Raw genomic sequence first — 27311 nt, forward strand, 5'->3', positions numbered from 1 at the left:
GAAAATAACAGCATCTCGACGACATGGCGACAAACACACTCTACAAACGCAACTCTTCCTCTTCTCCGTGGGAGCGCAACAAGACCACGCCCCCTTTTTTTGTGTATTCCTGTGGGCGGAGGTTAGTCAAAAAACTGTTCTAGTGACGTCATTAAAGAAGGAAGTAGAGGGATGTAGTCCAAACCGGCCATTTACTGTAGGCGACTTCTGTTAAATAAAATATCTCGCTTGGCATTGAACTTTGAGCTTCATAATTTTACAGATATTATTTATACTCTTAACAACGACATTACACACTAACTAAAGTTTGAAACATGGGATCATGAAGAACGGGACCTTTAAACACTAAATGCCTCATTTCTAAGGTCAGGGGTTTTAGAAAGCACAGCTCAGTGTCTATAAAATGACAGTTTCCTTCTAACTTCAAATGATATACCAAGTATTAGGGTCATGCCTAGATCCTGTGAGTGATATTGCATTTTACAGTTTTAAACATGTGATATGGTGCATGAATGGTGGCACACAAACTCAAACACACAGGAAGTCAGAAAGAGGACAAGAAACTAACTTGCATCCGCTTGAAAAGAACTATTGTATTTCTAATGCAGCTAAAGTTCATAAGTTCTAAATATAAAAGTATAACAGAGTTCACACCACAACTCGAATGATAATGGCACAGCAAAACAATATCATTTAATTCAGTTTCAGAACAGGTTTTTCCAGCTGATGAATAATAAAAACATTGGCAGCCAATCAGAATCCATCTTGCTGTAAGGAGCTCGAGCTTTTAAAGCGTCAGAAAACAAAACTGCAGCACGCTTAGAATAAACAGAACGAGACGCTAATATGGTTATTGTTACGGTTATCTTGATAGTTATCGTTCTTGGTGAGAACAGGCCTTAAACCAGACATGTGTCTTAAAACAACACTAAAGGTAGAAATGAGGATCACACAGAAGAGATTCAGGTATAAAAACAGAGGAAACATGCACTTTCATATTGCTTGATAAAGCTTTAATTTATCTGTAATGACACAGTTTCCAGCTGTGGATTACGCATTCAGCATCAAGAGTACAGTACACGACATCTACAAAATAACACAAAATATTCAAAAACTGAAGTCTGTCCAGCCATACCTTTACACTGCCAGAAGAAAAAAAGAACAAACTCATATGGAAAAACAAAAATGTACAACTTGATGATAAATTAAGCCTCAAGAAGCAGTGTAAGTTATGGTTATCAACCAAACTTCATAAATAAACTGTACATACTCTTTAAAAAAAAAAAAAAAAGTTAAAAGCTTTTTCCTTTGCTCTTTTGTCAACTTACAGCACTTAAAATAAAAGCGGTGGATCACAACTAGACTTTTTTTGTACTCTGATGACCGTTGATGGTAGACATTTAGCAGTAGTTTTGCTTGGTCGCTTGTTCAACCATGAGTCCAGGGCTGTAGTAAAGACTGATGATGAGTGACATGTAGTAATGTTGTTTCAATCATACCACAAATTGTCTGTTTCAAAAGGCAGCCCAGTAAGTCTTGAAACATAGCCATATTGTTTCAGGTCCTGTAATTCTGACCCAATACAGTTCATGTAGACCGTCACACTTTTTTAGACTGTAGTTGTGAGTAAACAGCTAATGGTACTCAGGTTGACAAGTGCAGAACACCTACACATCTTCTCATGCCCACATGGCACCATACGGGTCACCAGTCTTCTACAAAACATGTTAATCCAACAAACATACAACTGTACACTTATGGAGAAAAAAAAAAAAAAAAAAAAAGGTCCAGTTCCCCACAGAACTTTACGATAATACAATCCTTTCAGAATTGACATATCAAAAAAGGCCATAAACAGCATATTTCCGCAAACACACTCCGCATTCTCTCACAGCCAGGGAAAAGTCTAAACAGGAAATTTACAGTGCATTGTAGACTTTTCGTAAATGAGGTGAATTTACAAGTTACTTTTTTGACACAATTTTTCACATATATAAAATAAGAGCCAGCACATATGGTTGAAAGTAAAGAGCAGAAGTTGGATAGCTGCAGAAAAAGCCCGATTTCCCCTTCCCTAAACAAAATGTAATGGTTTCTACAGTGGAATTTCAAGTGGTTACTGAAAAAAACCATGTGAAGTCACATGTTTATGCAAACGTACATTCAGTTTTACCAATGCTGCAGATCAACACCACATTGGGCCTTGTTCAAGAGCAGAATTCATTTTTGTTAATCATAAAACCATTCCTAAGTAAAAACTTTTCCTAAAAGCATTAAATTGTAGCACAAAAATGGTTTTAACTACGAATTCAATTCGCAAGAATTGTTTTGCAAAATTATTCAATTCATGGAATAGTTCGTAAAACCTTTCTTGCTTAAATTGGAAATAATTCATAAAACCGCTCGTATAAATTGTCACCTTCAAGTGAATAATTTGTTAAACCAATTCCAATTTACGGAAGAACGGTTTTACAAATTATTAAATTTAACGCAACAATTTACACAAGAACGGTTTAACAAATTAATTCGATGTAACAATTTAAGAATGCTTTTTTTTTTTTTCAACAATTTCGCGAAACTTGTTCATGTTTCATGAATGATGCCCATTATTTGTATGAGGAACAATTCATGTGAAACGGTCAACAAAATCTGAAATGTTTATTATACCACAACTGGACAAAGAAATGGGTTTGGATGCTTGCTTTTGTTTCACAGCCTGAATACAGTATAACAGTTTATAATGTATATGGTTATTGCTAACTGTTAATACTTTAACTGCAATGTTACGAACAAATGGCATTCATTTTGTGGCCTCATGCACAAAACACAAGTTTAAGTATATTTTCATTAGTCAGCTCAAGTGTTCAGTAGAACAAACTCAAATGCATTCAAATTGGAAATAATAAACCAGCACCAAAAACTCAAACAATGGAGGGTTTGGCATTGGGCTAAAACAGTGTTAAGCACTTCCTAAATGGCAGCTGATATGATATAATATAATATAATAAGGGTTGAACTGTCCAGGTAAATGAGTAGATTATCTGTCAAACAATACTGCCAGTGCTGGCATGGGTATGTCACAATCAGCGCCATGAAGGCAAGACAGTTAAGAAATGAGGAAAATGCAGAAAGAGCGGTTTAAAAGCAAAGTGCTGGCAGTACGAAACAAACAAGCAGTTCCTCAAGATACAAGGAAAAAGGCGGAGAAGAATGTCAATTGTTTCGTGAATACTGTTTGACTTGTTGAAGATAAGGGAGTTTACGTTGTTGGGGAATTAAAAAAGCCAAAAGGCACACTGTGCGACTGCAATGTTTTGAAATGTCTCAGAGCGTAAATGCAGATGTTTGCCAATCATTTTGCACAATAACTCAAAAAAACAAACAAACAGTGTATATAAACTTGAACTTCTCAAATTCTTAATCACAACAGAATTTGGTTTAATTGGATCGCTGAAATGGCGTCGGATGAAATGTTCGGACAGTTTAGAGGTACATCTGAGCATTTATATCCAGTCAAACATTTGCAGGAAAATACTGACAGAGCTTCTCAAACAAACGGCGGCACGGGAGGAAACGTTTTAGCAAACCCTGATTCTGGTACGAGAGCAAATAGTGCAGAGAACGAAGCACGGGAAGATGAAGTCCTTGAAGAAAAACCATGGTGTTGGCTTTGAAGAAACCAAAAATTATAGCGTTAAAAACAATTTGCTCTTTAAATGGCACTAAATTTCATAAGATATGCAATTAAATCGGCAAATATAATGTTGAAGATAACTTGGGCTCAAACTAGTTCTTTATACCTCTTGTCTGAATACTGCAGGGTGGCTGCAAAGACTGTACAAGCGTTGCGTTGCTTCAGGATAGTTCGACAGTATACGAACCTCTGCCACAATTTCCTATGTATAACTTCTACAGAAGATATTGCTCTGTCCAGTAAACATAAAATGGACCTGAGTGGATCCGTTTTGAGCATTCAAAAGTCCAAAAATGTATAAAATATGGCAAGAGTGCTGTATGTTGGGAGCAACACTGTGATAAGCAAGTGATCCATTCATGCGCTAGTGCCATTTTAAAAGGCTTCAGTCATTCTCTACCACACTTTCGTGCTGATATAATGTTTAAAAACCGTACCGTTCATCCAAACACATGATAAAACGGATATGTCGCAATACACAGAGTTGTTCAACCACCACTAAACAAGTTGCAAGGACCTTAAAAAAAAGAAAGTTGAATTTAGATGTGATTTCATCAGGGTTCTGATGCCTGCTGAAGTGCCGCCAGACATCGTTTCCCCGTAAGTTTTCTCTTCTTCACCCCTTCATAACTTTTGGCTCATCTAGAACGAGGTCTCAAATTGTCAAGGGACCTCACAGGAAAAACAAAAAAGCACCGAGGACATAAATAATCTATTCAAGCTTGCTAAAGTCACAGGATAAAAACTATCAGAAGTTGGAATAAAACCCAGAACAAAAAAAAACAAAACAAGTTTCAGTTCATTTGTCCATCTGCGCCCACGTCTTCTCGAAGTTCTGTTTCCTTGTTTACACCAGTGCATAGTCCTTGGCACACGGTGCCGTTTAAACATCTAAGATTTCCTCTGCTGTACCTCCGCAACGCAATCGGTAGCGTCCCGCCCTCCAGCTGATGGTGGGGTCCCAAAGAGCGGACAAGAAAATCTGAATGGTCATGGACTCCCTGATGAACCAGGCCACCGCATAGTCCAGCTTTGAGAAGGATGGAGGGCCGCCCTTTGAGGAAAGAGAGTGGAAAGACGATTACAAAAAGGACTGACAAATGCGGCAATTTAATATAAAATGGCTGGGAGGAACAACTTGTAAGGGTTGTTAAAAATGGAAACCATGTCTGTTTATAAACTTCCCAAGGAAAGTCCACCCAATGAAGGAACAACCAATGTTTCCTCACTAATGTGACATTTCTGAGTGGAATGAGGTTAGCGATGGGATTTACACCCAGGACTTGATTTTATCCATTTGGAATTGATTGGATCATCAAAAATGCTTGTTTTACACCAGATTAGAGCCAGAGCTGAAATGCAGATTTGTTGTGTGTGTGTGTTGTGCTGAACTTGGGGTGTCTTACCTGTACTCCTCTGAGCTGGATGTAATCAGAAATGAACCAGGCCAGACAATGGCACAGGAAAAACACCATGATGTCCCAGCGGAACACATGGTGCGCGGCCCAGCCGATGATAAGGCTCGCCACAAAGCACTCTGAGATGGGCTCAATGATGGTGCCCGGCAGCATGTTGATTCTGAGCTTGGCCCATCTATAAACAGTGGATGACAATGAAATGTTTATGAGAAGCTCAACAGATTTTATACACCACAAAATGGGAAATGATACCATCTAAAGCCATAACAAAACATCATGAATGATACTGGATAGCATATAACATAAAAACATTCAAGATATGATCCTAATCAGGGCTTGACATAAACACTCGCCATTGGATTTCAGCAGTCACTCCTGCTCGCCACTTTGGCGGGTTGAATTTTATATATAACATAAGGGCTTTTCACACTTGAAAAAGTTAACCCTGGGTCATTCTAAACCGCGGGTAAGCTGAATCCTTGTTTATCTTGCTTGGTTAACAATTAATAAGCTGTGGTTTCACATTGTACATTCCTAAACCCTGGGTTAACGTTCTTATTTCCCGGGTCAGTGTCATTGCTTGGATGAACGCGGCACACGACCTGTTTACATAAAAGCTCTAGAATTGTACTGTACTATCCAGTTTATACTGAATGGATACTTCGGACTATAAGACAAGAACGAAACGGTCTCTTCTTCACTCAAATGGTCACGTTTTCTGTCTGCGTTTGACGTTTTCCCTCTCAAACGTTTAAAGGTCCCATGACATGCTATTTTTTGTAGGCTTTAATATAGGCCTTAGTGGTCCCTAGTACTGTATCTGAAATCTCTTTTCAAAAATTCAGCCTCGGTGCAGAATTATAGCCACTACAAGCCAGTCCCAGAATGAGCTTCCTTCAGACGGGCCGTTTCGGTGTCTGTAGCTTTAAATGTTAATGAGGAGGAGAAAGGCGGCGCAAGGTGGAGGGTGGGTGTGGCCTTGACCATCTTGCGCAACGGTACCGGTCCGTGCATGTTAACGTTGGATATAGCAATGGCACGAGGACACGCAGTCGTTTAAGCATTTCAGTTTGACCCAGAATCTGATCCGGATGGAGAAGCAACAACTCAGCGGTTCCAGCAGGACATTTCCGAATGGTTAGTTTAAAATATTATGTCTGGATACGGTACTTTATTCGGATGGTTTACAGTTATTATCATGTAGCTAACGCTAACCTACTGTTGCCTTTTCATGAGAGATCTGTAACGTCTGTATTTATCTTATTACAATTACATCATCAAGCTCTGCGATCTTGAAATTCGGATATCGCGCGCGCCGTATAACCAACAGGAAAACGGTTAGCAGCTATCCAAATAACAAAGAAGTGTACAACACTCGCGTCACAGTGTGTGTATTCACACACATAAACTGCATGGCTGCATAGCTAATGTGACAGCCACATTCTACGTGTAACAGTCTAGGCAACCATAAGCAGTAAAGCAACACACTTATATATCATTAGTTGACTTACTGTTCCGAGGTGTGTAGCTGAGCCAAAGAGAGTGATCCAGACTTTAGTTTCAGACGTTCAGCAAGCCCAGCTCTGTATTAACTCTTCGGTGTTCATTTGTACATCCAATTATTGAGCAATTGTTATGCTTCGCTCGCTCAAAAGCCATGATATCTCTCGTGGACAAACTAAAATCGCGCGCGCGCGTTCCTACTTCCTAGCTCATTTTCTCATGGGCGGAAAATATTCTCTGGGCGGGCAAAGCAGAGACAGGGGAGGTAACATTCCTCCTTATAACGTCACAAGGAGGAGATTCAAGATCAGCGCGATTGAGCGATTGAGGCAGAGAAAGATAGCAAAAGCTCGATTTACAGCGATTGAAATTTCTAGAAACTTGGGGACCATATACAGGCTAGGGGAACTCATATTAATGTTAAAAAACCTCAGAAAGTGAAAATTTCATGTCATGGGACCTTTAATTTACAGGTTTTATATATGTGCATTGTTTCCATGACTGTACAAAGATTGGTTGTCTGTTGCTAAGGGTCTACTTTTAACATTAACACTGCATCGTTTCACACTGTACAAGTTTGGTACAGCAATGCGGGGTTAACACTGCAAAAGTGGTGCTAACCCTGCTCCGGAGCAGGCTTTCATAACCCCGGGTAAAAAGCGGTTGCTAACCCCGCTTCTAAATTACAAGTGTGAAACATTCCTTTACCCAGGGTTAAAAGCAGTGTTTAGAAAGACGATAACCAGGGTTAAGCACAGTGTGAAAAACCCTATATATTTTTTAATTGTAAAAAGGCATCTGAAATAAAGTGCAATGTAGTGTTGACAAAACAGATTTTTCGATACTGGAATATCTGAAATGCTTCCAATACTAATTTTTTCCCAGAATAGATACACGATATTAGCTGTGCTTTCTCTCTCTCTCATCTCTCCGACAGTGAGTTACACACAAACCCGCCTCTCCTCACTCACTCGTTTCACTTGCTATGGATGAATATTGTTGGTGTTACAGGGCTTGAATTTCGTGTATAGCGCATAATTTTACTTATTCAAGCAGATTTTGTGCTCATACTCAAAGTGTGGCACATAAAGCCAACTCTCAGTGCTAAATTGAGTTCTTTTTAGCTGCTTAAACAGTCAAATACACACAAAATAATGTCAAAACGGCAGTCTCGGCGAGTATTTTCACATGAACACCGTTATGTTTTAAGTGAAAGTAAACAGTTGAGAAAGAAAATGAATGTGTAACATTATAATGGATCTGTGCGTCAGGTCTAGCCTAATATATCTGCTGCCAAATTATGAGATAATGTTAAAAAGATCTATATGGCAGTTTTCCCCCATGGTATCAATGTCAAAATTGTGGCCAGTGAAAATGCTGAGTGGCTGGTAACTTTGGAAAACCACTAGTCACAGTGGCTGGTGAGAAGAAAAGATGTCAAGCCCTGATCCTAACAATGCTGTGATATAAATAGGCAGGGGATCCATCTGCAACTATCTGAAAATTGCAAACAACAACAGAAATAACCCAGTCTCATCAATACCCTGGAGGTGGTCCCATCAGGAAAACAGATTGGTTTCACTAGCGAACATAAAAAGCTGATTGAACAACTGCCGTACCTGATCATGCGAGACTGGAATTGTGCGATGGAGTACGAGCCAGAATTCTGCATGGCTACCTGCGTTGCCATGGAAAATTTCCATCCTCTGCAAGAGAAACACCATATCAGTGAACCAGCAAATAAAGGGCATTTTTGCCGAGACTGATGGCAAAAAGCCGGCATGAGAGATATAGTTCTGAACACGCACTACAGGAATAGATCATTGAAAGCTAAACGTTTTGTCATCATTTACTCGCCCTCATGTTGTTCCACACCCATATGACCGTGAGATGTTTTTCCCACACAATAAAAGCATAGGGAGACCAGTCTCTCAAGCTATAAATAGCCCTATTAAAGCACCATAAAATTGTGCATACACTTAATGAAAAAGATAAAAACAAAGCCATTTTTTGAAAACTGAAACCATTATGGAGTAAAAACCTAAATATTATAACTGAATATGTATGGAAGCAGTTTCATGATTGACACTCTTGACTAATCGAGCCTTTAGTCACACAAGGCTATCGTATGGCTTCAGAAGATTAGTATACATTTTGTATGGATGTTTTATCATACATTTTTGATGTTTGACAGCCTGGACCCCATTCACTTCCATTGTATGGGAAAGAGCAGCGTGAACATTCTGCTAAACATCTTTTGTGTGTCGTGGAAGAAATAAAGTCAATGTTTTGGAAATGCATGAGGGTAAGCCATTAGCACTGTACTGATGATTAAACAGTCTGGCAAACCTGTCTGCGATGGCCTTGGCCATGAAGTAATCTTCAGCGATATACTGAGCGAACGCAATCAGCCCGCCGGCCTGGTCCAGGACGTCCTTCCTCATGAGACAAGACATCCCGGTGACGCACTTGATGCCCGTCACATTGGCTGAGATGTAGGAACGAGGATGTGACGTTCCAAAATAAACCTGCAGGATTTCACATGGGACACGTTTAACATTTTATATTCCACATAATTAATCTCTAAAGATTTGATGCACTAAGAATCACATTACATATGTAAACACGTTTGGCAATTATTTATCTGTAGGGCTGACAATTTAACCTGTTCAAATATTGACTTCAAGCCTGTTTTTTTAAACGATAATCGACAGAGATATTTAATAAGGAGAATTTACTTTTGAGCTTAAAAAAAAAAAAACTTCATAAAGCAATAATGAATTTAAATATTGCATTAATTTGGCAAAAGAGCTTTAAAGTCCAGAGGCACAGAGGAGCTCCACCATACGGTGTCCCATTTCAAGTTTGGTGTCTCTACTGGCAACACAGCCACAACTCAGCAGTTTTATTACAGTGTGACAGGACAGAACACAGCCCTTCCTCATATACACACACACACGTACAATAAGCAATGATGTCGGTTCACAAGCAGTCTAATAAAACCAAAGCAAGACAAAGGTCTTCAACACTATCCCGACAAAACTTTTGGAAGGTCAGTTGTGAAGGCTTCTGACCTGCTCCAATGTGGCGGCAAATCCTTGTCTGTCTGCCACGTAAGGAAGGCCGTGAACCAGTCCCACCTTCTCCGTCATCTGATTAGCCATATCAGTGAGTGTGTCTGGCTTCACTGTGGAATATTAGTTCATGATCAGCACTGACAGCGCCTCAAGGGTGTATCTCTTCAAAACATTCATGCTCATTAATCATTATTATTATTTTAAAGTAATAGTAAATAATTGTATCTTTGTACAATATTCACCCTTAAAGGGATATTTCACTTTGAAAATAAATTTTGGTATGTTTTAGCTTACCTCAAGGGCATCCAAGATGTAGGTGTCTTTGTTTCCGCAGTAGTTTCAATTTGGATATTTTTAGGTCAAACCGTTCTTGTCTGTCAGTCATATAATGCAGGTCTATGGTCACTGTCTCAAAGAGCATGCACAGACTCCAAATTAAACAATTCCCCATCGTAAGTACACGTTGATGGCCTAAGACACGAAACGAGCGGTTTGTGTGTGAAAATGAACAGTATTTATATCGTTGTTATCTCTTGAACACAGCCGCGTCCAAATGATCTGACGGCGCGGGCGGGTATAGATATATACATAGATGTCGCCTTGGCTACGGTTTCGTTCCAATGAACTGCAGTAGCGAAGGTGACATCTATGTATATATCTATACCCGCCCGCGCCGTCAGATCATTTGGACGCGGCTGTGTTCAAGAGATAACAATGTGTACTTACGATGGGGGATTGTTTAATTTGGACGATGGGGAATTGCTTTAATTTGGACTTCTCTGTGCATGCTCTTTGAGACAGTGACCATAGACCTGCATGAAATGACTGACAGACAAGAACGGTTTGACCTAAAAATATCCAAATTGAAACTACTGTGGAAACAAAGACACCTACATCTTGGATGCCCTTGAGGTAAGCTAAAACATACCAAAATTTTATTTCAAAGTGAACTATCCCTTTAAGGCCAACTTTACAAAAGACAGTTTATGTTCTATTCACTGAAACACTTTGAAGAGGTTTTGTTTTTTATTCATCTGAATGATCTTGTATTTAAAGCAGTGGATTTTAGATCATAAACTTACCTCGAATGCCACTGTCACAGATCCAGACGAGTTCATACCTTGCCCCTTCATAAGCTGGCATGAGGTTATTTATTTTCGGATTGATGCCAACTTTCTTTCCTCCTAAAAGAAAATAAAGAGATATAGTGTCAGTAATAATGACCTCCATTAGGGCTATAAATGACTGAATAAAACGATTATAAAATTTGACGAGGCAATTTTAAAATATCAATTGAAGTTTCTTTTTCCTGTCAGTCACAGATGTGTTCATGGTATAATGGCATTTAAAAATCTTTTTTGGACCACTTAAGTTATGATAGGGTCAACATCCTGATTCCCAGTCCACATGAATATTATATTATAGGAATAAAAAACATGATTATTCTGCAGTTTTATAACAATCTTTATCCCAGGTCTAGATCAATTCTGCCATAGAGATCATAATTCATATGAGTGCTGTTTTAGTATTTATAGCTTTATTTGTATATTTTCAGTTTTCAATTTAATTTAAGTTTTAGTATTTTAGTTATGTGCTTCTATCATTCATATATATATATATATATACAACGTTTCTATTTTTCAGCTAATATTTACATTTATTTCAACCAGCGAAAATGGTTTTTAATAGTGAATTAAGGAGTGAATTATGTTGATACTGTTCAAATTAAATTACAATGATATATTCAATTAAAATCTATGACTGGAAACCAAATTGCAAATTGATAACAGTTATATTTAAAGACAATAATGGCTTAAATAAATTAGCTTAAATAAAGCAATTACGTAATAAACCACAACAGGCCTAATGTCCATCAATAAAGCAGATCCAGTAAGTCCGAATGAAGATGTTCTTTTGTGGGTCGTTTGGCGGCGAGGCCTCTGAGAGCACTAATGCACTTCACACCGCACGCTTTCCTGCCATCTGATTGGCTGGTTCGGTAAACAACGTGGAGATGTTTAAACCAACACAACCTGGCAGACGTTACATGTTTTCTAACATGGCTTCAGGTTAGTGCAAAGCAGCAGTTGCCATTTCCGGGACAGCCCATCTCCCCTGACTGGCTGGAGGCAGCGGGGCGGATAACAGCACCCCGGAGAGACACCAGCTGCTCCTAATGAGCAAGAATCAATATCCACTCCAAGAGCTGCATTTGCATATACACAGCTGAGTTGCGGCGCACACGCGGGTGGCCTTCGCTCCTCTGGAGAGACTCCTCAGAGACCCTGCCTTTTCCCTGCACACGACTGAACAGAACTGACAGACAATCCAACCCACGAGGGACGAGATGTACCTCAGCATCAAACTGCCTGATGTTTCTCCATTACTGGCATCATCTGACATAAAAAGAGATTATTAATCAAAGACTTACCTATAAATAGCCTGGCATCAACATTCGGATATTTGCCCAGAAGCTTTTTACAAACGTCGATGGCTGGATCGTCATGGTCTTGGACACAGAGCAGAATCTCAAACTGTGGAGAGAAAAAAAAATATATACATTTTGAGCAACTCCAAGTCCAAGTCCATTTGTCAAAGAGAACATTTTATCACATTAATGTTATTATGGCACAATAAGACACTTAGAGGCTGAGGTAAATTGAAACGTGCAGTTCAGACACGCTGGTGGTTTTCAAGGCGCTATTAAATTCCCTCCAGTACAGCACAAGCACTATATTGGTTTATAATGGTGAAAAATTACCTTGAAACATGCATTTAAGAAAAAAAAAAAAGTTTACACTCATATGCAACATTAAATGTATTTGTCATTGAATCATTCAGTCAAGAGATTCGTTCAAAAAATGCTGATTCATCCAGTAATGAAACAAGTTAAGTGTGTATGAGCGAGTCATTCTCAATTCATCCAGAATCGTGCAGCTCTACGGCACAGCTTACCCCTCTCTCTCCCCTACGCTCACGATATACACCGTAATGTAAAAAGAACAGAATAATGATACACCCAAAATAGCAATAAACAGCATCTGCCAAAAATAGAATGAAAACAGAAGTGAAAGAGTTGAATCTGTCCCCTACAAAGCTCATACATTTCAAAGGAGCCACGAGTCTGTTCTGAAACAGCCACTCGATTTTCAATTGATCTTGCTCTCTGCATCCGAGCGGACGACACTATACTTCCAGCACTCCATTGAATGTACCAGTAAAGAGAGCACATAACAAAGGCTTTCAGGAGAGGCTGTTTGAGGCTTGGAGTCGCACCAGGGCCGAAGTGAGAAAGAGCAGGCCTGCGCTCTGACAAGAGACACCAGTCCCCCTCACGACCCTCCAACAGCGGGCCGGTTGCCATGGCTACGGCGCCGGACACGGAGCGGAGAGACAAAGGGACTTTTCTGTGCGTCCAGAGATGCGGATATACGACAGTAACCCCCGAGCGCTGAGCTGAAAGAGTGGGAGGCTTTTATTCAATCATTTATAGACCCGTCTGGGAGCAGCCCCTCCAACTTCGATGCAGTGTAAGGAAATCTGATGAACTGTGCCGGGATCAGCTGACCCAGTCTGTTCTGGCTGAATGAGGGAGCTTGTCAGACTAAACAGCGGGTTGCGAAACAATATAACAGATGACGCCAAGAAGAATACTACCGTCAGAGAGATGGAAAACAAGGGAAAATCCAAGTGTGTGAGCAAGCGTGTCATCCTCTTAGATCTCATCACATCTGTGTCGAAAACAGCAAAATATAAGGGCTTGTGTTTAGGGATGGTACATTATTATATAAAGTATGTTAATATATAAGCATGTTTTTAATTTCGGAATTAATCCATTTAGGTTTTTCTTGGAACAACAACGTCAGGGTGATTTTTAATGCACAAGTTAAATCAGGTTATCTTAGAGGAAACAAAAGAATAAAGAAAAGTCATTAATTATGCCTCTGTATGCCCATGTTCAGGCAAGACAGAACGATGACGTACAGTAGAAGATAAGGACGAGTGCATGCTGAAAAAGTCTTGAGTAACAACTACCCAAGAAATGCTGGCTCATATCTGACATGTTCAGAGTTCTGACAGATACAATCTGAACCACAATTCACAACATGTGCCTTGAAAATTGAAATGCTAAAAACTGTGTCCTGAATATTACATTGTGATGGCTTTGAAGCTCACGGTAGAATCACAAATCTAGCAAGGCTCTTTAACACAAAAGTTGATCATCCATGATCCACAGAAGGGTAAAAAAAGAAGAAGTAAATTGTCATTGTGGAAATGCCTGCATACCCAGGAATTAAGTCAAGAACGAACATGCTGGGAAGAAAGACACTCATTCATTATTTTACATTTTTCCTTCCCAATGCACTTGAAATTGAGAGTCTTGAACGATTAAATTGGACATGAAGCATTTTTCTTAACAAAGCTAGAACTGTCTTAAGTTTTTATTCGTCCAATAATTGCATAAGACAAGAGCTTCATGGCATCCGCTAAAGAGGGATCCTATTTAATGTCCCAGAAGAGAAATTAAAGATGCATTTGCACTTGTTTTAATCCTGGTAAAATGGTTCATTAAAATTTTTTATTAAAAAAGTATTTAGAAATATCATGATTTGAAAACTTTGAAACCATTAAATTAAGAATAAACTTGTATGCATGCAAGGTTTACATTAAAATGTCATGTGGAATAATTAACCATGAAGGAAAGGGTCATTCATTTCAAAGACATTACATTTATTACAAAAAACATTTGTTGACATTTTCTCAAACTTGGCACGTGCATTTTAAACTAGTTTTTTTACCTTAATTCTATTATTTATATTAAAAATACCAGCCTTTTAAAATAGTAGTGTGCATTAGCAAATGAGTTTTTGCTGTGGAAAAAGCGAATACAATTTGCTGATATTTGGCCAAGCTTAAACCCTTTTTGTGCTATTCGAATGGGCAATAAAAGTCTCACAATCTCAGTCGAACACAAAAGTGGTAATAAAGAAAAGGATGACCAAAGTGTCTAAATTGAATGCAGTAATTACGCTAGAAAAGGCAAAGGTCACCTACGGCCATTTTCCTGACCTCCACTGTCTGTTATAATCAGCCGTTCTCCCTTTAAAAGCCCAGAGCTGATGTCCCTCCCGGCATTATTCATTTAGAGGTCTAGGTGTCTATTCCAGGAAACTTAATTGCCAAAAGAACAGTGTTATTTCCTGCTCTCAAATGAAGCAGAATGCAAAACAGGCTGGACGGCAGGCAGCCATATATACTGTCGGTTAGGTGTGTCCTTCAGCAGAACACAGACCAAACAAACACAGAACCAGGCAAACCACGATGACACACAGCAGTCCTGGCTTCTGTAATGCAAAATGAAAGCGCCGCTCAAACCAGCAGATGACAAAACCCACAGCAAACATTGTGTTCTTACTTCACACTTCACTGAGTCATTGTAAAAGCAGCATGTTCCTAAATTCAGAAATATCTTAAAGCATGACTGATCTTGAGCGGCTCTCTATGAGCATTAGCACGGGGATGGATTATGTTTGTTTGCTTAAGAACAAGTACGTATGCAAAAGTAGACTGTATTCATCAGCACACATGCACAAACATTGCATGACCAAGTTTTCAGAAACAATTTGATCAGAGATTACCCGAACAACTGGCGCTTCATGGACAAATAAGCAGATAAACGTGATAAGCTGGCTGTTTAAAGAAAGTTGCACATTCACCATTGTTTGTTACTTAGTTGTAGGTGTGAGTCCATTAAGTGAACGCTCTGAAGAGAGAGAGAGATTTTAAATTGTATTCATTTTAACAGCTAGTTAACAGCTGAACATCTGGCCCTCATGACATCCAGATCCAGATCTCATTCCTCTGAGTTGTGTGCGTCATTTGCTACATTCCTGGGAGCCTGGGCTGATCGGCATACTTGCTAATAATACTCAACTGATTTTTCTTTGGAATTTCAGAGACTCATTCAGAAGTTGATTTTGACTGACCCGAAGATGCATTTTGTGGACTCCTGCAGTAACTGCTGAAAAATTGGCTAAACTCAGCTGGATTTAAACATAGTAAAAATGTCTAACTCAACAGACTCATATTGGTAGCTGAAAGCATAATCAAAAACTTCTGTTCTGGCTCTTTAATGTGGTGACAGATCGCTGTTGCTACCAGATCAAGAGAAGTGCATGTGAAAGATCATCTCTTCCGCTTTACTACTAAAAGGGGTATTTCACCGCTGGAAAGATGAATGTGTATTTAAATTGGGTCATTTATGTAGTAAAAAATGTGAAATTATTTTAGAAGTTGGTGCCTTCTAGACTGAGAAAAGACAGAAAATGTATTTTTGGCTCATGTGGATGAAAGACAACTCCCAGAATGCACTTGCTTCGCTGCCCGATGTTTTATCGTGAGATCCCCCTATGGGCGGGTTGAAGACATGCGGAACGAGCTCCCACTACTGGCTGTAGTCTCTCGCCTCTGGTCAAAAAAGCCTCCAATGACGCTAAATGACGATTTTTGCATCATCTGAGTTTTTTTTCCAGACACACAACACAGAAATCTCTCGTCTCAGGGGGACACGAGGGAGGGAAGCACGGTCATTTGAAAATACTACCGGGTTTACTGTTACAAAGCTTAATGCTAATCGGTGAAGTATCCCTTTAAGGCATGAAATTAATATGAATGAACATCAGAAGGTATGTTGGAAGATACAGTACATCTTTCAGAAATCCAAAAATATCCATAGCGAATTGCATGCATACGTTTCAGAAATCCATTACAGTAGTGCATCGAAGATATAATATATATATTCTATATACGTTGCTTGCCATGCGTTGAAAATGCGAATAGTAGTCAAATCCAATAAATCATCGCCAAAATAAAGCATGGACTACTTTGTAGCTGCATTTCTTCAACTTTTTTTTTTTTTTTTTTTTACATTTAACATAAGTTATTAACAACATTATCGTTATCATACTTAATTTTCCCATGTGTACACAGGTCATAACATATCGTTCAGTGGCGTATGAGATGAGGGAGGTGCCGGATCCGAATCAGCACAAATTAAGCCCTGCGTGGGGATCGCAAAATTGCAATAAATTATTATTAATAATTATCTTTTCATACCTTACATGCCAAATGATGCCAAAACACAGAGATTAAATAAGAAAGATTGAACAATTATTCAAACAAAAAATATTTTAGAATTTTATATGATATGTTTCTAGACATTGCTTGGTACATGATGGGATTTTTAATGCACAAGTTAAATCAGGTTATCTTAGTGGAAACAAAAGAATAAAGAAAAGTCATTAATTATGCCTCTGTATGCCCATGTTCAGGCAAGACAGAACGATGACGTACAGTAGAAGATAAGAACGAGTGCATGCTGAAATTCTCAGTAACAACTACCCAAGAAATGCTGGCTCATATCTGACATGTTCAGAGTTCTGACAGATACAATCTGAACCACAATCGAAAATCGAAATGCTAAAAACTGTGTCCTGAATATTACATTGTTATGGCTTTGAAGCTCACTGTAGAATCACAAATCTAGCAAGGCTCGTAAACACAAAAGATGATCGTCCATGATCCACAGAAGGGTAAAAAAAAAAAAAAATGTAAACTGTCGTTCTGTGAAATGCCAGCATACCCAGGAATTAAGTCAAGAACGAACATGCTGGGAAGAAAGAGACTTACTGGCAATATCGGTTTAAGGCCATTCATTTATTTATTTTTTCCCAAAGCACTTGCAATTGAGAGTCTTGGAACGATTTAATTGGACATGAAGCTTTTTTTTTTTAACAAAGCTAGAACTGGCTGAAAATTTTAATTCATCCAGTAATTGCTTCATGGCATTTGCTAAAGAGGGAACCTATTAAATGTCCCAGAAGAGAAATTAAAGATGCATTTGCACTTGTTTTGATTCGATTAGGCCTGAATTAGAGAACTGGAGAAAACGTCCGTCTTTATATGGACTCGTCCAGTAATGTTGATGCCGAACTGGCTTGTGTGGTCTGGAAGAGATACTTCGCTTTACAAGTAGATGCACCAATATTATCCTAAAACCTACTTTAAAAATACTTCAATTCTTAAGCCCAGCATAGCTTTAGTAATAATTTAATACTGATATTGACATTTTTCACGTTGCAACCCATACTAGAAATATATCATAGTTTGCATAAATAACTTAAAACTAAATAAAACACTAAAAACTAAAATCAGCTGTTTAAAATGCTACAAATGAATTTAGGCATCACAACATTATAATGTACAGTATCAAAAATAGATGTTCAATCATTTGCTAAAGATTACAGAACAGTGTTGTTTTTAAAGATCACTTGTGCCATAATCTAAAATAGGAGAAATCAGTAAGCGCAAATAACCGACATAATGTGACACCAATAATCTCATGCATAAATATAAGCTGATAATATATATATGGTATCAATTTATTATGCTTCCGTAACAATAAGGAAAAAGAGTTCAAACAGCTAAATAAATAGTTGCGTGTCTCTGAGAATTATACAGATTTATGAGGAACACAGATAAGGGATCAATGAAGATCAATGGACTTGAACTGTTGCATCAAAAACATCAAATATCTTCTAATTGGCTGAGATTGCGTGGCATCAGTAATGGTTTCACGTGAAGCGTGGACAATATCTTGTTTTGGAAAGCGTTTAAGAGGAAATTAGGGAGATTGTCTAGATGTTTTGAACATTTAGATGACTAGATATCCTTTGTTCACAGTAAGTGCTTTATAAGCATTTTCACCTCCTGCTGTTCACTTGAAATAACACAAGGAATGCTCCTAAATGGGAAGCACTTCTCCAACCCAACAAGCAGCAGCAGGAGGAATCAACATCTGTGCTGCTCAAACAGCTGTGTGATGGGAAATAGAGCAGAACATCCCATCTGCAGAGTCTGAGCGCACCACTGCAGAAATAATGCACCCCGTCATCTCCGTTCATACTCGTCGCCCCCAAATCCCTTGAGTGGAGCGCAGCGAGAGCAGTGAAGGTTCGTCCTCCTCCACTAACACTAGAGTCGGCATTAAACTTTAATCATTAGAACACACTAAAGAAACGGTCTCGACCTTCACTCTCACATGACTCAATCAAAGTTGCCAATTTAACACTTGCGAATTAAGCATCATTTCCATCCCATGTGTTCAAGAGTACAAAACTTCATGGGAAATTCAAGCAAAATATCTAATAATAATGGAAGTTGCTGCAATCAGGGAAGCCACTGGGGCTCAATTTACCCTCCATCATAAATGAGTCTCAGAGCGCGCAGACGAAACTCAAATATTGTCATGTTCTCGTGTTCGGACGCTGGTGTTTGGGAACACAATCATGCGAGACGCTTCTGGGAGGGAATTAAACCAAATCATTCTGATGACAGACTATGGCTCAGGCCTTTCAGAGCGACCAAACCAACATCTGAGATGCTGTGCGATGCGATTGGTTTGCTGGGTTATCGCAGTTATCCAATCACATCCACTGCATCAAGGGATTTATTCGGTAAATGTGTTTCCTTTGTAGTTTATGCGCATGTTTTCTTATCGGATAAATTTATCCACCTCAATTGAGCACATTCGTTTTTTAATGCGCACTTTTAGAATTAATGCCCATCTTTTTTGGGTGTTTCCATCCAGCGTTTTTATGCGATATCCCAAAATGCACATGAAAATAGGTGGATGGAAACTATTGAGGAGGTCTTTAATCTATTAACATTAAAAAATATTAACGCAGAGATTGATTGAGAAAGGAATGACTACATTTATAGGTGTCACATGTTTACAATTTATTTGAAAGAGGCGTTTTATTTGAGGACGCAAACAAAAAAAGGCAGTGGTTTCTAGATTTTTTTTAAAAATTGTTTAATTGCTGAATTTCCAGGAAAGTAGCTACTGGGTAACACTTTATTTTACAGTGTCCCTGTTACACGTTACATGCAGTTACTATAGTAATAACTATAAATGAGGCATAATTACATGCAACAAACCTAATCCTAACCCTAAAGTAAGTACATGTAGTTAATTAATATTACTCCGTACATAAATGTATAATTATAATGCAACACGGACACCTTAAAATAGTGCAACCAAGAACTACACTACCCATAATCCCAAATTGTAATCCACCAATCAAAAAAGTGGCATGTAAAAGTTCTAATGGCATTGATAACAAGTTTTTCCTACTATGCCAAACCCTGCTGTCATCAAAAGAGATTGATGGGACTGGAGTTTCTGGTCAGGGTTGGTCATTGCATTGTATATTATACACCAGATCTATTTCATTTTTAATTTAGCAGCACTGACAGAAGGCTTACAACAGAGCACAATCGTCCAATGGGAAATCGGTTGTTTCTCGGAGCCGCCCCACCTGGAAAAGCTCCTCATTAGAAAAGCATCAGTGATTTATCCAAAGCCTCATGCTCAAGTCAGGATGCAAAATAGCAACACTGTAATTAGATGGTGTGCGGTGCTCAGCAACAAAGATATGCATTATCAGGGGACGCACCCAGCCCGTGTCCATCAGGTCTACGGTAACCTCTTCATTACTGAAGCACACAGTCACCGCCTTTAGCCAAACCGGAGTCAACTTCCTAGATGGGGGAACCTCATGAAATCTAACCAGAATACATCCGGATCATATTCCACCCCAAAAAGTAATGTTATATTTTGCTTTAAAAAATGTAAACTAATTTAAAATGTTAAACATCACGGTTTACATACAAAATATTAAGCTGTTGATGATCAGAAATGTTTGTTGAGCATCAAATCATCATATCAGAATGATTTCTGAAGGATCATGTGACACTGAAGACTGGAGTAATGATGCTGAAAATACAGCTTTAATCACTGTACTAAATTACATTTTAAAATATATTACAATAGAAATAATATTTTAAATTGTAATAATATTTAACAATATTTTACTGTATTTTTTACAGCAATAATGCTCAAAGTAAACTTAAGTTTCTTCATGCAAAATACAATGTCTTATTTTTGCATAACTATGGGGTAAAATGTGACCTGGACATGTTTTTGTGAGAGTCATTAAAGGTATAGTTTTACCTCTGAAAACGATTTTTGTGGATGGGCTTCGGATACATAAATTTGCCAGGAAAATTTAAACATTTATTCAAAAGTGTCTTATTAAGACAGGAATATCGTGTAAACTGAAAACATAAATGTTATCTACATAAATGCAAAGCAGTGGCACTAGTTTCTCTGTGGGTAGCCTGGAACAATTCAAGCTTCCTGTTTGAAAACATACACTTTCTGACTGTGGCCGCAAGAAAAAGAGAGTATTATAGCATCTCCATCAGCAGGATAACAATATTGTTGTTTACGGAAACATAATGAGAATTTAATTTTTTTTATATACATACATTTTTACCAAAACATTTTCATGAACATTTTTGAGAGATGAAGCCAAAACAAATCACAGCCCTGAATTAATTCACTGAAACAGACAGCCGGAACTCAGAAATGAGCCAAACACACGTTACAAGCTCAACAATGGAAAGACTTAACTGAATACTCAGATTGTGTTTCATTAATTAATAGGCAGGAAGTCTTAAAACGGTCTCAACGTCACAAAAGGACGTCAATGGCTTTCACAGGATGTGTGCAAGAACAAATGTGAGAAAATTGGTAACTTCTGAAAAGCAGTAGAACTAGCAACATCAAAGAGTTGTGGAGTCACGATATATTTTACCATAATCACGAACAACCTCTCAAAAGCAAACTGAAGTATGAGACATTTACTTAATGAAATATTTAATCTTTAAATGTAAGACCATCCATTCTTTCATTGTCTTTAGGCTTAAAAAATCCAATTCAATTTGGAATTGGGCCGGTTCATCCGATCATGACTGTATTAAAAAAATAACAGCACCATAATAAAAGCATCATCAAAAATGCTGGCGGTGGCTGGCAACTTTTTTTGAAAAGCACAGGCGGTGAAAGAGTAAGGGTTTTTTTTCCAAACTCATAATAGCAAACGCATATATTAATAACTTGAACTTGACTGTCAGCAACTCGAAACAGCAGCGCAAACAACATCAGGGTCAAAGAGCTTAGAGGATGGTACCTTGGGATAGTCCAGCTCAAAAAAGGTCTCAAGATTGTTTATTAGATTGGGGTCCACGCCCTTGAGGGGCTTCAGCAGCGAGACACCAGCCAGTTTGCTGTACGGCACCTTGTCTGGGGTCTTCTTGTTGAGATGCAGACGGCTATAAAGAGAGAGAGAGAGAAATACAGGTCAGCTTTTAATAATAACATTGCGTGCATTTCATAAATCCATCAGGTATCCATCCGTTCAAATGCTCCTTCCTTTGAGTCGGATGGTGAATTTCATGCGGAGGATTTTTCTGGGATCCCAGGGAAGCTGGAATGTGGCCTAATTCAGCAGTAGCAAATACTTCTTAGCATTTATTATAGGATTTTTATGGGACTATCGGAAACCGATAATCGATTGAACCGATTTTTTTCTTTTTTTTTCTGATATTCACACTTTTCAGTTAAATCTTTTATTGATTTTTTATTGTTGGGTGCATCAAAATATGAGAACATTTGGTGAATCTCTAAAAGAAAAGGACCCAAAGACTGTATCAATAACAGGTAAATCAACTTATTTCACGTATTGTTTGGATACTTTTGTAAAAATCATTCTAAAAATGAGAAATGTGAAGCTCGACAGTAACATGACCACGAACAAATAAATGAATTTGCAACTATCAATAATTAATTACTACATTTCATAATTCATAATTATAATAATAAAATATATTTCTTTAAAATATTAAATAAAATAGTATAATGATAATTTGGTTATTGTCTGTCAAAAGCAAAAAAAATATACTTATTGAATATTGCACACTCAATCAATATTTCAAAACACTGCAATATTGTATCACTATTCTTGTACCAAAATTGTAATTTGTCAAACTTTTCACAAATTCAAATTATTTTTTGTTAAACGAGATGAACACTATATTCTGCATAACATACTGTGGAGTTACATCAACACGCTCGATTCTTTGCACCCTAAGAAGTGTGCAAAGAACTGAAAACACACGCAGATGAATAAAAAAACAAATGCAAAATGATTACAATATATATATTATAATACACACACAAAAACTGCAATATTAGTCTTAATTCATTTGTATTGGTTCCTACGGATTCATATAATTATGATCAAAATCAACCTTTGTACTCATTTCCAGAGAGAAGCACAGGTCTATGTTGATTCTGGTTACTCGGCTGCAGCGCATGCACATAATGTATTTCAAACTGATCTATTGTTTGTTTGCAGTTTGACAGGCAGCTGAAAGTTCATCTACGAACTGAAGCTGATCCAACTGGTTTAGTTTCCCAAGTTACTGCTGTTTCACTTTTTACGAATATATTTGTTTGTTTCACACAATTGTCATAGTTTGACGAGAAGAGAAACAAGTAATAAAAACTCGGTGAGTGTTTTAGCGTAATTTTCTCACCTCATGGGATCACAACACTAAGAGATAGTAAATCTTTTCCTGTTTTTTTTTTTGTGCGTTCCAGAGATTAGACCTTCCTTAACATAATGCCGAAAACCCGAAGTCTCTAGGTGGTCTGGTTGAGGAGTAGATAGAAGTGCAAGATTGGTGCGCACAGACAGAACAGAAATCATGAGTTAACAAGCGCAATTTTGTCCGGTGGAAAATTGCGCTAAAAAGAAGCTGCACCCACACGGCGCTCAAAGTCTATGGGCTCAAGTGGCTCTTCCATTATAATTATTTTGTCTTGAAGTTCACTGAACACAGATATGACTTCATGAACGTATCCCTGGCCCAGTTTCAGGATGCAAATCACACAGAGCGTTCCTGGAAGACAGTATTCTTTCTGAGAACTGTTCATGTTTTGTCTTGCTTTGATGGAGCAATTCGCAGGTAATGCCGAGTTAATCGTGTCAGTGTATATAGAGGCGTTTCAATGTTGGGCAATTTTAATGGCCATCCCGGCACCCTCCGCCTCTCAGGAACTCCATTTGTGCGCTTCCTATCTGTTCCCGTCTGAAGGGAGTGGAGTCCTTCCTGACACACTTGCCAGCCGCTCCACAGAACCAGCGGAGAAGCTTCCAAGACCGACACAGCCATTAAAAGCTGGAAGAAAGATTTAGCTGTCAGAGCATGTTTGCTTCTGAGAGATAAGTTTGTCTATCTTGACTGCCAAAACATCATGGTTGGAGGAGCTGTTGGCACTTTCTTGTGCTTGTAAAAACAACATGTTAAGCTCCATCTAACAGAAAGATAGGGAAAAAGAAAAGAAAAATGGGAGATAAACCACCATAAATTGTTGTTTCTATTGCGTAATAGACCAATATATATATGCTTTTCAATCAGCATATTTGAAAATATCTGCCTCAACCTGATTTACAGAAGTGGAAATCCCAGTTGACTTAATACATTTTGACTGGAAGTATAAAAGTCTATTATACATAGATATGTAAATTATTGAGAGCGATAATCAGTTTAACTGATATTTGTTACAGGTATTCAATTTTCTTCTTAATTGGTTTATATGTAGTCTATCGATAAACGCCAGTCGCTTAAGTAGCAAACATTGTGAGAAATTAATCTGTTTACCATCAATAAAAAAGGCAAAAAGCATTACTTGCACTTTCTTGATGACCTACAAAATCACATGACATACATTAGTAAAGGAAAGGCATCTTATTCATGCATGTGCAATGCGTTTACTCAGCTCGGCACACCAGAGAATCAGTAAGGGGATTTCTAAAAGCTCAGGGAGCAGTTCTTCCTCATAGTTCATGTGAGAGACGCTCTTGCTGGAGGTGCTGGCCTCTCTTACGCTCTATTAAATGTGGGGGGAACACGACCTCATCTCACTGCCTCAGACCATTAGTGGAATGGGAATGCAACACAGTCTAATGGGCAGACCCAGTGCGCCAAACCTCCAGTAAAAAGACCATGTTCCTAAAATAACAATGAGGAAATTAATTAACCATTAGGAATTCATCTCCTTTGATTACTCATGGTACACGCATGCCCCAAAGGCTGAAACTCGGCGAAAGATTTCCCCACGCTGATTTTCACAACTGATTTGACACATTGAAAGCTGCTGTGTGAGCTGTTATCATTACACTATTGACAGTCAGTAGACAACGGACCTTATCGCCAGCAAAGTTTCATCCTAAATTTTACCGCATCTTTACTTCGAAAGAGACTCATAGATACCAGGCTGTGGGCTGGTCTTGAGTAGATGAGTGAAAATCTGGTAAAACCTTGGGATGTAACTATAGTAAAAACCAAACTGAAAAAACGCAATACGGTACTCTCAAATGTTTCTTCCTTGGCATTTGATTAAATAGTAATTAGGGGTGTAACGGTACACATATTTAAAGAGAAAAGAATACAGCGTTGTAGCCCAACCACCACCACTAACCACCAATAATCTCCGCATTTTGTTACTTTGGATAAGAAATAAAATGTCATTTTTCAAATTATGTCTTTTTAAAATGAATTTTAACAAAATTCAAACAATAAATGAAGTTTTGATGTTATTTAATGTGGTGTGGCATCACTATAGGCGCCTCAGTTCAAGCGGCAGAGTGAACGCGATCATCTCTTCCTCGTTACTTACAGAATAAACATCTAAAGGTATGTTAAAAGATACAGTACAACTTACAGAAACGTATTATATCTCGTGCAATCGCTCAATCACTGTTTCAACGGGGAAAAGACATCAGTAAAACAGCTTGTAAACAATGTCACGCATTACATTTACCTCAGGCAAGTCATTCAGTCAGCTAGAACTCTTTTGCTAAATATATTAGCCTATATATTCATTATATTTGTTAGTGATGTCTTGATTATTTAATATACGTTTAAAATATCTGTCATGAAAATGACAGCCACTATGATTATAATTTCAACAACGAATTGGAGTAAAAACATCATTTTATACCAATTTTTTAATTCAAAGTTAATGCTGTTTATTATTTTATCAACATTATTTTATATTTAGTTTGGGCTAGTTCACAGAAATAGTTTTTTTATCCTTAAGAAACTTAATTGAATTCATTTAAAGACAGACACACAATTCGTTTAGTAAACCATTGTTTAATAAAAAAAAAAATATATATATATATATATATATATATATATATATATATATATATGTTTAGTTTCCTCCCTCCTGCTGTACCGAACCGTGACTTCAAAACCGAGGTACGTATCGAACTGTCAGATCTGTGTACCGTTATAGGAAGCTATCAGTAATTTCTCTTTGTGGCAATCCTATGAGCACGTCATACACATCTTTCCTACTTTATGCAAAGAGGAAAGGATTACATAAAAGATTTTACTAAACAGATCCTATCAGTCAAACGTCACATACCACACGAGAAGCAATGGAACTGAGAAATCAGGAAATGCGTCACATAAAAAGGATGATGCCACTTGGGTGAGGTTCCCACGGGACGAGTATCACACGATCCCCACACCTGACTACTGAAACTCAGTGTCATCACACTCAATTACATCACTGAACCTGTATTTCTTCACCCTAACGTCTCTCTGGAGCAGATATAAAAGAACAATATAAAAGAATGTTAAGGCGTTAGAACTTTTCCCTCTGAATGAAATGCACCCCATTTCATTTCAGTGGACGTGCAATGTACAAAAAAAAGGGTTGCACATACGTTCCTTGTGATGTGATTCATTCAAATATCTTTGAATCCAATTATATAAAGGAAAATACTAAACATACTGACCACTAATGAAATGATATCATATTTAGGGATGGGTACTGAAACCCAATATTAAATAGGACACACACAGGGCTATATTATGAAAGACGGCAGTCATATCAATAAGCGCCAATGTATTCGGTTTTGCTTTTGGTAGTGGAGAAATTAAAGTCGGAATGAAATGTAGATTGCAATCAGTCTTTTCTTCCCTATTGTGCCGTATATCCGAGTGAAACGGCTTCCGGATCAAGAAAACAAATGTAGGGCGGGGCTTGATTTTGTCCATGGGGAATTGTTTGAATGGTTGTGGTTTGCTACTGGTGGATCTCATGTGAGTGACAGGTTGCCTCGCCCTCGTCATATATATATATGAAGAGTTCAGATGCAAAAGCCTCTAAGTGCCATCTGAAATTTTCTTCTAGAATGATAATTTTTATCAAGCTCATATATTTAAGTTCAATAATTTCACTTAAATGGCAATGAAAATTTCCTATTAATTGTCATTTAAGTGAAATTACTTAACTAAATTATACAAGCTTTATAAAAATTATCATTCTAGAAGAAAATTTCAGATGGCACTTAGAGGCTTTTGCATCTGAACTCTTCATATATATATATATATATATAAATAAATACCACAATATTCCATAAAAAAAAATTTATTCTAAGGTGACTTTAAGAAAAAACATAATTGCTACAAAAATATCATCTCGCTAATGTTAATGTTACCAACATTAAGACATTTGTCGATGACGCATTTTCGCTATTTGCAATCCAGAAGAGAGATCTCTCTGGCACAGAGTCACTAGAGTCGATTCGACAAAGCTCTGCCACAAGTGCAACAAGACTATTGCTTGCAAGT

General features: G+C 38.0%; 1 protein-coding gene across 1 annotated transcript in view; it reads right to left on the reverse strand.

Moving 5' to 3' along the window:
* Positions 1-672: 672 nt before the first annotated feature.
* ugcg (UDP-glucose ceramide glucosyltransferase) overlaps positions 673-27311 on the reverse strand; it is a 30025-nt gene continuing 3386 nt past the window's right edge. The window contains exons 2-9 of the mRNA XM_081354527.1: positions 21788-21929; positions 12124-12226; positions 10775-10876; positions 9690-9802; positions 8965-9143; positions 8235-8321; positions 5101-5287; positions 673-4748 (exon numbers count right to left, since the gene is read on the reverse strand). Of these exons, the coding sequence (XP_081210653.1) occupies positions 4578-4748; positions 5101-5287; positions 8235-8321; positions 8965-9143; positions 9690-9802; positions 10775-10876; positions 12124-12226; positions 21788-21929 (1084 nt within the window). The 3' untranslated portion in view covers positions 673-4577. The remainder of the gene's footprint in view (positions 4749-5100; positions 5288-8234; positions 8322-8964; positions 9144-9689; positions 9803-10774; positions 10877-12123; positions 12227-21787; positions 21930-27311) is intronic.

The sequence above is a fragment of the Scardinius erythrophthalmus genome (assembly GCF_964197995.2).
Source record: "Scardinius erythrophthalmus genome assembly, chromosome: 23".
Taxonomy (NCBI): Eukaryota; Metazoa; Chordata; class Actinopteri; order Cypriniformes; family Leuciscidae; genus Scardinius; species Scardinius erythrophthalmus.